At 43.9% G+C, this 14,380-nt stretch overlaps 1 protein-coding gene across 1 annotated transcript in view; it reads right to left on the bottom strand.

Moving 5' to 3' along the window:
* MPHOSPH8 (M-phase phosphoprotein 8) overlaps positions 1-14,380 on the bottom strand; it is a 104,478-nt gene that overhangs the window by 32,223 nt on the left and 57,875 nt on the right. Inside the window, exon 11 of the mRNA XM_089666222.1 lies at positions 2,774-2,928. Within this exon, the coding sequence (XP_089522348.1) occupies positions 2,774-2,928 (155 nt within the window). The remainder of the gene's footprint in view (positions 1-2,773; positions 2,929-14,380) is intronic.

The raw sequence follows: 14,380 nt of genomic DNA, 5'->3' as shown, positions 1-14,380 counted from the left end.
AGAGGACCTGGACTACACATTGTCCAAACCCTGGGCCGAACAGCAGGAAGCCTTCAAAGGGGAGACCACATAGTTTACTTTTCAAAGTTAACTCGCCTTCCCATGCTTTAACCCAGATAGCCCTTCTGGCTGAATTAATGGAGTGCAGCTGTTTTGGTTGAGGCTTTAAATGGATTTGACCGCAGCATCCGCTAGGTAGGCTACTGCCTTCACTAACACAGAGAGAATCTAGCACTTCATCTGACTTGGCCCCCTACCACAAGTGTTTGGTCAGTCTTTCCATCCAAAAGTCTATATTTCTGGCAATGCAGGTTGCTGCCAGAGCTGGGGCCATGGCAGATGAGTTAGCATCCCATGCCTTCCTTAGGACAGATTTAGACCCTCCATCCATCAAATCCTTAATGCTCCCTGAATCCTCGAAGAGAGACCAGACCTCTTGGTAACTTGCGATATCACAGCATCCAACCTGGGAAGCTTAAAAGAATCTAATCTTCCTTCTCTTTAAAGGGTAACCTTTTCAAGTCTTAGGTCTGACCACTCATTTCAGGATCCTTCTAGTCCTGTAGGATTAAATCCTATAAGGAGTAGTAGAAGGGGAACACCCCAGCATGGGCCCTCACTAGGCCCCTATACATTTTGTCCTGCAGTGAGGTCTCTCTGGGGGTTCCTGGGATTTCTTTGGTGAAGTAAACCGCCTGAAGGAGCCCGTCCGGGTCTTCCAGCAGAAAGAGTTGCCTGCCAGGCTTAACCTCCTCACCTGCCTCACTATCCAGACCTAGGTCCACCCTGAGCTATAGTCCGATTTAGGCCAACTATCCAGCTCTCCCTTACTCTCCTCCTCATCCCTGGGTTGGGCTGGAGGAAGCATCTGGGAAGATGGGAGGAATAAAGTGGGGCTTTCCTTAGGGGATAGCTCCTCTGGGCCATTGCCAAGGTTCAAAAAGACTGGATTGTGGCTACCATCTCTGCTTGCATAGATGCTAGGAAATCTTTCATCAAGCCTGAAGCCTCTCTCCCTGCCAGCTTGTTAATGCATCTTTAGCAAAATGGTTTAGGATGGGAACTAGCTAGCTTCTACCTACAATAACCACATTTCCTAGAGGAAGCCCATCTGGGCCCCTTCTCTCCTAGCACTCCCCCTCAAGAAAGGCACTCGCCGAGCCCAAACCTGGACTTGCCCGCAGTCACTGGTGCTGCCATCCCTTCCTCCTTCTGCATGAGGAGGTTTGGCCCAGTCTCTGCTGCAAAAGCCAGGTGTGCCATCCAAGAATGTCAGCTGACTGCTCTCAGCCACCCTGCTGTCCTCACTACCAAACGTCTTTCAGCCCTCACCATATTCCTAGCTCCGCCCACTTCCAGTCACGTGGCCAAAAGATCCTGTGGAGCCAGATTGGGGCTTGGAGTAGAGGAGGGGTTGTATAGGGGTAGCTTGCAACTTATGTTTGCCAGTGTCCTAAACTCCTGAAGGTGGCTTCAGGACTTCATAACTTGACTGTTTCAGAATTCCTGTGTCACTCGATGGACAATAAAAAAAAATTAAAAAAAAGCCACAAACTCCAAGCAGATAGAGATCTGGTCAGAAAGACATGATTTCAGTGGTGCAAGGTAACACTACGTCTATGGACCTGCATTCACTTGCTTTAGGACTGGTTATGTGAAGAAAAAAAAAAAAAGAAGTTATGACCCTACACCCACAGATAATCCGAAGGAAGGCAAAAAAACACAGCAAAGCATGATCTAATTTGCTCCTGCATGGGAAAAAAAACATTCCTTCCTGATCCCCATGAGAGGCAATCGGATATTCCCTGGATTAACCTATAAATATTAATAACCAGTTATATTCTGTGTATCCAAGAAAGAATCTAGGCCTTTTTTAAAACAATCCACTGAGCTGGCCAGAACCAACTCTTGAGGGAGTCTATCCCACATTTTCACAGCTCTTACTGTGAAAAAATCCTTTCAGTATTTGGAAATTTAATTTCTTTTCATCCAGATGTAAAGAGTGGCCCCTTGTCCTCTGTGATGACCTCAAGATGAATAACTCTATACCAAGTTCACTATATGAACCACTGATGTATTTATACATGTTGATCAAATCCCCCCTTAATCTCCTCTTCTCAAGAGAGAATAAATTCAGTTCCTCTAATCTTTCCTCATAGCTGAGCTCTTCCATGCCTCGTATCAGTTTGGTTGCCCTTCTCTGTACTTTCTCCAGTTCCCCAATGTTCTATTTGTGAATTGGTGCCCAAAATTGAACTGCATATTCCAGATGAGGTGTTACTGATGATATGTACAGGGGTAAAATATCTCTCTGGAGTCTATACCTCTTTTAATACAAGAGAGGATTTTGCTCGCTTTAGAAACTGCAGCTTGGCATTGCATGCCATTATTAAGCTTGTGATCTACCAGAGCTCCCAGATCCTTCTCCACCATTGATTCCCCCAGTTGTACTCCCCCTATTATGTATGATGCATGCATATTCTTAGCCCCCCAAGTGCATAACCTTACATTTATCAACATCAAACCTCATTTGCCACATAGATACCCAATGCCATAATCCATGCAGTGTACAGTATATTGGTACATAAAAGTGTTGGGATACAGTATAATGCTCAACAGTTCTCCCAGTAACCAAATAAAAATTTTTCTTGTCATTTTCTAGTACAGGTGTGAATCAGATTGGTGGCTCTGGGCTAAATTTATACGATACTGTCACAAGCTCCATGAAATCTGGAACAGTACAGAGGTTTGATAAATTAACTTAATAGTGTACCTTCAGGAATATTATATGGAGGTTTGTAGCTGAAGTCCAGAGAAAAGTCTGGTCCCTCGCAGAGCCTGTGGCACGCGGTGGGGAAGATGGGTTCAAGCAAAGCAAGGCGTGTCTCAAAATAATCCTTTATTGCGTCTTCCACCACTCTGGAAAGTCTGTAAGAACAGTTTGAGAAAGTTAGTTTTCTCTTATCAAGGCACCCATATTTTGGCCCTAACACAGTAGAAGAGTATGTTAGTATACTTTGCAATAATCTGGCAATCATCCATTCATCGGGCCATTAGGCATTCACTATTGGTAGATCACTGGCGCTTCACTCCTAGAGCACACAGCAACATGATCAGATTGCTGTGGTCCTTGGACACAAGGGATCATACAGCGGGGTACATGGCCAATTAAAAATGTTTTTCACAGACACCAACTGCTGCATTAATTACACTGTATGCCAATGGAGCAACCAGTGTCTGACCAATAGCCACAGCAGTGTTACCATTGTGACACTGAATTGTTCTGCTGACAGTTGAAAACAAACATTTCTGGTGACATTGTACTGCTGTGGTGTTGATCGTGTACAATGACTGGCTGCATTGATATCACTGTATGTCAGTGTGGTCAACCATTGTTTCTGATCACCGTCACAGCAGTTGAGGGTTGGTAAAACCGTGGCACAACTACATCCACACCTTCCTCAAACCTTACATGTGAATGAGCCCTAGTAGTGCAGCCAGTCAGTGCGTCGCCATTCACCATCACATCAGTCACAGCATCACCAAACCAGTGTAGCTAGAAAAATCCTGATTGCTGCAACGCCAGACCAGCACAGCCAACAATAGTTGCCTGAGCACTGCCACACTAGTCCCAGTGTTATCAGGCCAGTGCAACAAACCGTGTTCCTGATCACCACCACACTAGTGCAGTGTTGCCTCTGTCTGCCACCTGTACTAGCCCAGACCTGGTTACTGACCACCTTTCTGCCTGCTGCCTGGAGCAATCCCTTGCCCATTTGCTGACCAAGTTTCTGCTTGCCACCTGTACGGAACTATCTGCATGTTCCATTGACTATGTTTCTATGAGACACCAATCAGACATTCCCAGCTGACATCTGCACTCCTGGAACCACAGAACGCTTACTCGTCCTCTCTATCATTCTGGATTTCCAGGCATGTGAACAAAGCATTCCTGTGCACAGCCACATACTGCTAGGCTAAGCTTGCAGAAACTGGGACTGCTATAGGCGACACTACATGAAGCTATATTCCCTGACCGCTCGTACAGAGGCAATCTTTACGGTTCACGGTTTTTAACGCAAGCGTTTGATTTATGCGATGCACACGATACAAAGTCTGTTACCATAACCAGTCCAAACATTGAAAAAGTCTCACATGTGGTATCGCCATAAATCGGGAGAAGTAGCAAAATCTGTTTTGGAGTGAAATTCTAAGTACAAGATAAAACAGGTTCTCAACCCTAGTTCCAATTAACCTCTTGCCCTCCTTCCTGACCAGGGCATTTTTTGCGTTATGGCACTGCGTTAGTTTAACTGACAATTGCACAGTCACGCAACGCTGCACCCAAATTAAATTTACTTCCTTTTTTTCCCACGAATAGAGCTTTCTTTTGGTGGTATTTGATCGCCTGTGCAGTTATTTTTTGTGCTATAAAAAAAAAAGAAAAAAAAAAAAAGGAAGACCGACAATTGTGAGGAAAAAAAACAGTATTTTTGACTTTTTGCTATTAAACATGTCCAGTAAAAATTAAAAAAAATAAAATAAAATTTCATCATACATTTAGGCTAAAATATATTCTGCTACATGTCTTTGCTAAAAAAAAAAAAAAATCCCAATACGTGTAAGTTAATTGGTTTACGTAAAAGTTAGTGTTCACAACTGGCGGTATATATATATATATATATATATATATATATATATATATATATATATATTATATATATATATATATATATATATGGATTTTTAATTTTTATTAGTGATGGCGGCAATCAGCGGCTTACAGGGGGACTGCGACGGACATTCTGACACTGGGGGGAACTGACTTTGTGTCACCGACATCACCAGTGACACCAATACAGTGATCAGTGCTAAGAAAAAGCACTGAAACTGTACTATTGACAATGGGCAAGATGGCGTTAACATGTGGGGCGATCAAAGGGTTAACGGTGTGCCATTTTATGGTTGAATATATTTTTATTGGAAAGTGTAGAAATAGAACATTCACAGCATGTACAGACCATGAAAAAGAATGTCAACGAAACAATGAATTACATCTATGGGCAGCGCCTGTCTGAAAATGCAGTTACAAGGTTTTGATATACTACATATGCACAGAATACTACAACTTAGACTGAAACCTTGCGGAAACAGATAGGCCCAACCCAATTGGGGTCATGCGTAATAAATGTGGTCCAAACAAAGTACATTTACAGTACAAACTGTGTTTTGCAGAGTAATATAAACGTAAAAAAGAAAGGAAAGATGGGTGTGGGGGGAATCGGGCAGCCCAGAGGAATCACACACGAATTGTACTCCTTAATTCTGTGCTTTCTGTAGTTTTGTTTTAGGGATTCAGAGGAGGAATAAATGATCCAAGCCCGCCATAGAGCAAGAAACTTTTCTGAGGTCTCCCGCTCTTGGGCGAGGAGTTCCTTCACTCCCATATCACTCATTATGTGTACCCAATTGAGGAGAGAAGGTGTACGAGAAGTCTTCCATAAAGCAGGTATTAACTGCCTGCCGATTAAAAAAGAAAAAAAAAAAAAAAAAAACCAAAAGGAGACAAAACTTTTGGCTCTGTAGAGAACCTGGTAGGATGGATAGGAGAGCTATTTCAGGGGAAAGAGAAAATGACTAACCATAGATGTTGTTGTAGATGTCAAAAATCGCCTGCCAAAAAGGCTGAATCTTGCAACAGTCCTACAATATGTGTAAATAAGTGCCTTTAGCTTGACTACATCTCCAGCACGTCTCCAAGACCTGTGGAAAAATTTTATGGAGAGACCGGATCCCTGTACCATCTGGTGAGGGTTCCTAAATATAACAGAAAATGCTGGATTTATGGGTAAAATGAAAGGCCTTTTCCCACTCAGCCGACTCAATTTCACAACCCAAATCGGTCTTCCATGCAACTTAAATTGTGTTAGTTGGTGATTGAAGAACTTTATAAATCGTGGACAGCATGGCCCTGATTCACTATTGGGCGTGGGCGCATATTTATGGGCTTAAGCCCAATTTTCATGGGCGTCCGTCATTTTTTACCCTGCAACCTAATTCACTATTGAGCAGAGCCCATAAGCAGATGCCCAATCTAATTCACAAAGAGACACACGCCCGAAATCAGACTCACAAAACAGACTTGCTAAGAAGCAAGTCTAAAACCATGAAAAATCACTGTAGAGACATGTTCACTTAGAAATTTGCTTTGCCAAATATCAGGACTTCACTTTAAACAATATCTGCTATTTCCAAAAAAATTAAAAATGTGTTAAAAATCGTTTTTTTCAAGGAAATCGACACAGTAAAAATCTAGAAGCCCGTGCAGTGTCTTTGGCAGATACAACTGAGCATGTGCAGAACACATTTTAGACTTCTGCCATGGGCGTTTGCTTTTTAGCCACTGACTAATAGTGAATCTGATTGTGGATTCCTCTGAGAGCCGGCACTCGCTCGCGACTATTGTGTTTAATAAACAGCACTCGGCATATCTTCATGTAATCTAACTAGATTTCCTTAGTTCTAGTGATTCTATTTTTGTTTCTTATCCTTTATAATTATTTCTGTAATGATTTTACTTATTTCAAAGGTCTAGATAATATATATTTTGACAGCTGAATGTAAAAATAAAGGTCCACAATAAAAAAAAAAAAAAAAAAAACAGCGTGGGTCCCCCCTCTCATCCATACCAAGCCCTTCAGGTCTGGTATGGATATTAAGGGGGAACTCCACGCTGAAATTTAAAAAAAAAAACAGCGTGGGTCCCCCTCAATATCCATACCAGACCCTTATCCGAGCATGCAGCCCGGCAGGTCAGGAAAGGGGGGGGACGAGCGAGCGCCCCCCCCCCTCCTGAACCATACCAGGCCACATGCCCTCAACATGGGGGGGTGCTTTGAGGCAGGGGGGCTCCCCCCCCCAAAGCACCTTGTCCCCATGTTGATGAGGACAAGGGCCTCTTCCCCACAACCCTGGCCGGTGGTTGTGGGGGTCTGCGGGCGGGGGGCTTATCAGAATCTGGAAGCCCCCTTTAACAAGGGGGCCCCCAGATCCCGGCCCCCCCCCTACGTGAACGAGTCTGCGGTAGATGCTCCCGCAGACTCCTTCACAAAAAAAAAAAGTGTGGTGTAAAAAAAACACAGTACAGGGTCTTTGACAAGTCCTTTATTAAAACAATGTCCCCCGAAGTAGATCCAACGTCAATCACGGCGGCGGCGGCAGGGACCCGAAAAAAGAAAAAAAAAAAAAGGTTCCGCTCCCGTCGGAGGCTTCCAGCCATGTGAAGAAGAGGCTAGCTGACAGTTCTTATATAGGTATGGGGCGGTGTCAGCCGGGCACATCATCCCCGCCCCTTACCTATTTGAGAAATGTCACCCTGTCTCTCCGCTGAGGCTAACTAGCTGAATGCAGGAGACAGTCTGACATTTCTTATATAGCTATGGGGCGGGGCCAGCCGGGGACATCATCCGAGTGACCCGCCCCATGTCACATGCTTGCTGTTCCTGGCTGGCCCCGCCCCATAGCTATATAAGAAATGTCAGACTGTCTCCTGCATTCAGCTAGTTAGCCTCAGCGGAGAGACAGGGTGACATTTCTCAAATAGGTAAGGGGCGGGGATGATGTGCCCGGCTGGCCCCGCCCCATACCTATATAAGAACTGTCAGCTAGCCTCTTCTTCACAAGGCTGGGAGCCTCCGACGGGAGCGGAACCTTTTTTTTTTTTCTTTTTTCGGGTCCCTGCCGCCGCCGCCGTGATTGACGTTGGATCTACTTCGGGGGACATTGTTTTAATAAAGGACTTGTCAAAGACCCTGTACTGTGTTTTTTTTACACCACACTTAGTTTTTTTGTGAAGGAGTCTGCGGGACCATGTACCGCAGACTCGTTCACGTAGGGGGGGGGGGCCGGGATCTGGGGGCCCCCTTGTTAAAGGGGGCTTCCAGATTCTGATAAGCCCCCCGCCCGCAGACCCCCACAACCACCGGCCAGGGTTGTGGGGAAGAGGCCCTTGTCCTCATCAACATGGGGACAAGGTGCTTTGGGGGGGGAGCCCCCCCTGCCCCAAAGCACCCCCCCATGTTGGGGGCATGTGGCCTGGTATGGTTCAGGAGGGGGGGGGCGCTCGCTCGTCCCCCCCCTTTCCTGACCTGCCGGGCTGCATGCTCGGATAAGGGTCTGGTATGGATATTGAGGGGGACCCACGCTGTTTTTTTTTTAAATTTCAGCGTGGAGTTCCCCCTTAATACCCATACCAGACCTGAAGGGCTTGGTATGGATGAGAGGGGGGACCCACGCTGTTTTTTTTATTATTTATTTAATTCACGGAAATAATTTAAAATTCAGCTGTTAGTGGGAAACCCCGATGACAGCTGAAACATTCCTTCTGTCCCTGCAGAGAGCTCCGCTATTATATTTGACATTAAAAAGTATAGAGACTGCAACATTGTATCCATTTGTATCCATTCCGGATATAGATGTTTTTATTCGGATACAAATAGATACAATGTTGCAACCTTTATACTTTTTAATGTCAAATATAATAGCGCAGCTCTCTGCAGGGACAGAAGTAATTACTTCGCTATTATATTTGCAGGCCGTAGATGGGGCGAAAATCGAACAATTTTTTTGCCATTGGTGGTAACGTCGGCCCATTGAACAACCGATTTTTTTTTTTTAACACGGTCAGTTTTCGCCCCATCTAAGGCCTGCATTTTTCTTTTTCTTATTCTTTTTTTTTATTCTTTTTCTTGCAGGCCATGGCTCATGTGCAGATTATTTATCTGTTAAAAGATCAGCCAATTTGCCGATCATTGCAGCTAAAATCGGCCGATCTGCAAAATCGGCCAATTTTTATCCAAATTTACCAATTAAAAAAAGTTGCAAAATCCCCAAAAATGGCTGACCAATTAACCCACTAACGGGCTGAAAATCAGCCGATTTTTTTTGCGGACGATTTTAGACCCATGTAAAGCAGGCCATAGATGGGTCTAAAATCGGCCGATTTTTCTGCCGAAAAGAAAATCGAACGATTTTCGGGCCGTTAATGGGTTAATTGGTCAGCTGTTTTTCGGGATTTTGGCACATTTTTTTCATCAGTAAATTTGGAACAAAAAATTTTCAACTTTACTGGTAAACAAAATATGCTAAAATCCCAAAAAATGGCTGACCAATTATCCCAATAACGGAAGAGGCCCTTGTCCCCATTAACATGGGGACAAGGTGCTTTGGGGGGGAGCCCCCCTTCCCCAAAGCACCCCCCCATGTTGAGGGCAGGTGGCCTGGTATAGTTCAGGAGGGGGGGCGCTCGCTCGCCCCCCCCTTTCCTGACCTGCCGGGCTGCATGCGCGGATAAGGGTCTGGTATGGATTTTGGGGGGATCCCCAAGCTGTTTTTTTTTATTTCAGCGTGGAGTTCCCCCTTAATATCCATACCAGATCCGAAGGGCTTGGTATGGATGGGAGGGGGGACCCCACGCTTTTTTTTTTTTTTTTTACATTCAGCTGTCAGTGGGGAACCCCGCTGACAGTTGAAACATTAACACATGGCTGTCGCTCCTACAATCCCGCATGAGTTATGTTATCAACTCATGCAGCATTTTAGTAGCGAAAACCAATGCAGCGCTCATGTTTCAGCTGTTGGCGGAGTTCCCCACTGACAGTTGATGTAAAAGTATTGCAGGGAATTATAAACAATTTGTAAAAAACCCGGCGTGGGGTCCCCCCTCCCATCCATACTAAGCCCTTCGGGTCTCGTATGGATGTTAAGGGGTAACTCCACGCTGAAATTAAATAAAAAACAGCATGGGGTACCCCCCAAAATCCATAACAGATACTTATCTGAGCATGCAGCCCAGCAGGTCAGGAAAGGGGGGGGGGACAAGCGAGCGCCTCCCCCCCTCCTGAACCATACCAGGCCACATGCCCATACCAAATTATTCAAACATTTGTAAACAGACCAATTAACTGAAATGGTTTGGCATTTGTACCCCAAATATGACGTTCCCTGAGGCATTGGTAAACCGAGGTACGCCTGTATTAGTATTGCAATCCTTTGTATTGGGATACATAGAACCATCATACATGTGAATTGGCAACATAGCACAACATTTGTGTCACATTGGAGATATCTGGTAGTTACACTGAACTTGCCCAGGGACCTAAGATTGATTCACAGCACAGAAATACAGGCTGGATTAGCAATGTAGCTCCGTGGATTAGTGGTTAGCACTACTGCCTCACAACTCTAGAGTTGTCGGTTTGAATCCCAACCACGGCAAGGAAGTAGTATGATCTCCGTGTGTGGCTGTCTTCAAATAGATGTTCTGGCAACATCTTTGCTTTCTGTCTAAGTGATCCCTAAAATGTGAATTAGAATGAGGCCTTGTCTGTTGAAACACCTTCAAAGCTGCACCTTATGTGAATGTCATACAATGGGGTAAGATAAGAGCCTGGAGCACTAATAGATTTGATAATGATGGTTTACACTCAACCCACTTTTGTGAAGGATTTGGCAAGCAAAGAGCTGACAGAGAGAGAGAAGAGCGAGCCAGTGAGATGAAGAAGAGGGAGCGAGAAAAACATACTGAAGAGTGATAAAGAGAGACATACAGAAGAGTGAGCGAGAGAGAAGAGCGAGCCAGTGAGACAAAGAAGAGTGAGCGAGAGAGAAAAGACTTGGTTGGTGAATCCACACATCAAACTTGTCACAAATACTGGTATGGATTTTTCCACCAAATGCAAAGCAGACCGCACGCCTTCAAAGATTTATTTCCTTTGTTAATTCTCCTGCTTCGTTCACACTATATGCAAATGAAAATTACTGTTTAAGTTGCCAATTTTACTGTGTTTTCTAGAGAATTACTAACTAGTTGTGTTTTCAATTGTGTGTAGCATTGCGATTTCTATTTGAGTCTAGATGTTAAATTGCTAATAAATGGCCAAAATCTTCAAATACCTTTGAACTCTCACTGCAACAAATGGCGTACGTTAATACACTCACATTCACATTCATTATATCCAATATCAGGTACCATGTCAATTCACAAATTGCACCTGAAATTGCACACCCTGGATGTGACTTGTCATGTGATTGGCATGGCCAGCAGCTTGCTCTTTGCATGGCAAATTGCACCCAATGTTACTGGGGGCCAACACCACTGTCACATCTAATCCGATGCGGCAATTGCCCAACTTACAGTGAAGTTGCACGAGTTCACAATCCAATTGGATGTGAACAGAGCCTACAGTGGCCAATAGGGTGCGACTTGGTCTACGATTTGCAAGTCGCCTGTAATGCCAATTGCATGGCAATCGCAAACAATGTTACTGGGGGCTACCCGGTCACATTAAAGCAGATTTCTAAGTGGTGTTATTGACACCACAGTCACATCATGTGACTTGCATAGAAGTTGCATGATTTCAAAGTTAGGGTACATGGTGATTTCAAATGCAATTTGCAAGACAATCGACACCGATCTCTCAGCAAATTGCATGAAAAGTAGTGTATTCATTACTCTATTATTACTTGCGGCTCCAACCAAGTTTGAACCACAACAATATGAACGCTCCAATAGTGTGCACATTGAGTGGGACTTGGCATGTGATTTGCACAACATGCAAGTTGTAAATCGTCTGCAAAGTCGCACCCTATTGTCTGCTATTAGAGTGACCACATGGGTGCATTTCAAACACTGATTTCTATAGTAGTACATGTACTACTTTAGTGGCAATTTGCATAGAGATCTGTGTCAGATGTCTTGAAAATTGCATTAAAATGGTCAACTTTACTGTAAGTCGCAGGATTTGTAAATCAGCTTTGCCCAGAGTGTAATGTTTGGTGATGTTTGATTTCTGGAGTGTTTTGCCAATTGATGGGAAATTCACCATACTAGTCAAATCGATTTGTCATTTTCAGTATTGCATACAAGATGTAGTCATGTGACTGTCTTAACTCATGCGAGAATCTGGAGGGAATTGTGACCATAGTAGCAATAACGGTTCCAATTGGGGTTCCCTTTCACATCCCTGCTCAATGTTCTGTTGTATGCTGCACACGTACATTTCACTGTATATTTCTTTCTGATTTGTGGGGCCTGTATACCAAGGGTTAATGCAGGTAGGAAGCGGATTCATCAGGTGAAAACACTTTCACTGACCAAACTAAGGTCAGTGGTGGGTGTGGCTTCATTGGGTGTGGGGCCTTGTTTGGCACGCTCCAAATACAACCTAGCTTATATAAAGATGTGCAGTAGGGAGTGATTTGGCCTGTTACTAGGCCGGGTGGTTTGTGACTAAGTCCTTGCTTGTAGTGGTTTGGGGGAAGAAGAGATTTTGTGCTGAATTGCCCCAGACACCACTCAGGCTGTGTTTGGAAGTGGGCTGGAAATGTTTGCATAATTTTGGCCTTGTAAAGTGTTTGTGTGTTATTGCACAATGATTGTGTTTTTTCTCTTTGCATTGAAAGCCTCACACATGTCAATCGTTTTGTTTAAAATCTGCCCTTGTTTTAATTTTGCTTGCTTATTTAGACTCAAATGCTTTTTTCTGACAAACCTGCTGACAAATGTATGTGTAGGGGATTTGTAGAGGTGGGAGGGGATTTGTAGAGGTGGGAGGGGATTTGTAGAGGTGGGAGGGTTTTTTTTTTCACATGCTTTGTTTTCTTGATATTTTGATCTGAAGACTTTTTTTTTGTGAATGGATCTTCATACTAAGTGATTGATTGTGTAAGTAAATCCTATGTGCATGAAAATGTTACTTGATTCATCTTCCCCTTTGTTTCCTGCTATAACCTGAGCACACACAGTTCACTAGAAGTATCTTTAGATTGTAAGCTCTTATGAGCAGGAGTGTTTTATTTTTGCCACATCAATCCTATTTTTGTGACTCACCAAGATATTGACTGTACCTACTTGTTCCTGCTGACCAAATAAATGACGATATATTTGATCAATAAATATTTGACCGATGTTTTTGTGTTTATTTTATGTTCAATATATGAACAACCTTAATAGTTACTTTGTATACTTATATAATCTGCTCAAATGTAGCTTGTAAGAGCGTGAATATGCAAGTAGGTGCAAACTGGCTTTTTCAAAACCAAAAAAAAAACCCACTTGCACCACAATATTGTTATGTACTAATGAATGTCACATTCACTGTGCAGCCAGCTACAGGTTTTCTACAATTCGATTTACAGTAATAAAATAGTCCACACTTTGTTGATTTTTGGCCTTTGGCAACAAATATTAGCCAAGGTTAAAAAAAACAAATCAATAAGAAACACACATTTGCGAAAGCTATCATAGCCGCACATAAAAATGCGCGATTACAAACAAATAAGCACCAAACAGGTGTCCGCATGGCGCATGAACGGCTATCCTGGAAGTCCGTCATCACGTGCGCGCGCACCCGGAATTGGTTGTGGGGAGTGTAAGTGGATGAGAAGTGGTTGGAGGTTTTGTGTTGGTTGAAAATTTTGATAACCTTATTGGCATTTGGACATGGCGAGAGCACAGTTCTCAACTGAGGAGATGATCCTTATATGTACAGTAAGTGTGGCCATTGCAAACATGTTTATAACATGTGAGGGACAGGTAATTGCAATTTTGTGGGTGGAGCCTAGCAGAATCTCACTTGGTGCACATGCTACTTATCTGTACATTAGCTCCTGGGTATTGATGGGTCAATGATATTAACCACTTGCCTACTGGGTACTCCTACCCCCTTCCTGTCCTGGCCAATTTTCATCTTTCTGCACTGTTACCCTTTGAATGACAACTGTGCGGTCATGCCACATTGTACCCATCTTAAATTTATATCAGTTTTTTCAGACAAATAGAGCTTTCTTTGGGTGGTATTGACTTGCTGCTGTGTGTTTTACTTTTTGCTCGATAAACCACAAAATAGCTCATAATGAATAAAAGTCTGTTTATATTATAACATTTGGTAAACTGGTAATTTAGCAACACTGATGTGCGTTGATGAGGCAGCACTGGTGGGTGGCACTGCTGGCCACAGGTGGGCGTAACTGTTGGGTGGCACTGGTGGGCACTGATCATCGGGGCCGACCCCTGCTTTGATAACTGCTGGTTCTCGGCAGTACTTTCCACACATTCTGATAGCGTGATGAAAGTGCAGCCAAGACCCGGCAAATGCATTTCCCGGTGATCAGCGTGTCATTGGACATGGCTGATCACATGGTAAAAAGCCGCTGTGATTGGCCTTTACCACATCACGTGATCAGCTGTGTCCTTAGGACACAGCAATCACGGAGAGCGCGTTCTGCCAGGATGTCATATGACACCCTCCCAGAGCTGCCTGGATGCAGTGTAGCGTTATTCGGCTATCTGCGGTCACCCAATAGGTAACCAGCTAGGCCT

This window comes from Staurois parvus, unplaced genomic scaffold (genome assembly GCF_062004578.1).
Source record: "Staurois parvus isolate SC_StPar_1 unplaced genomic scaffold, SC_StPar_1.0 ptg000050l, whole genome shotgun sequence".
NCBI lineage: Eukaryota > Metazoa > Chordata > Amphibia > Anura > Ranidae > Staurois > Staurois parvus.
Note: the sequence above shows the minus strand (reverse complement) of the source record. Positions and strands in the feature narration are given on the sequence as shown.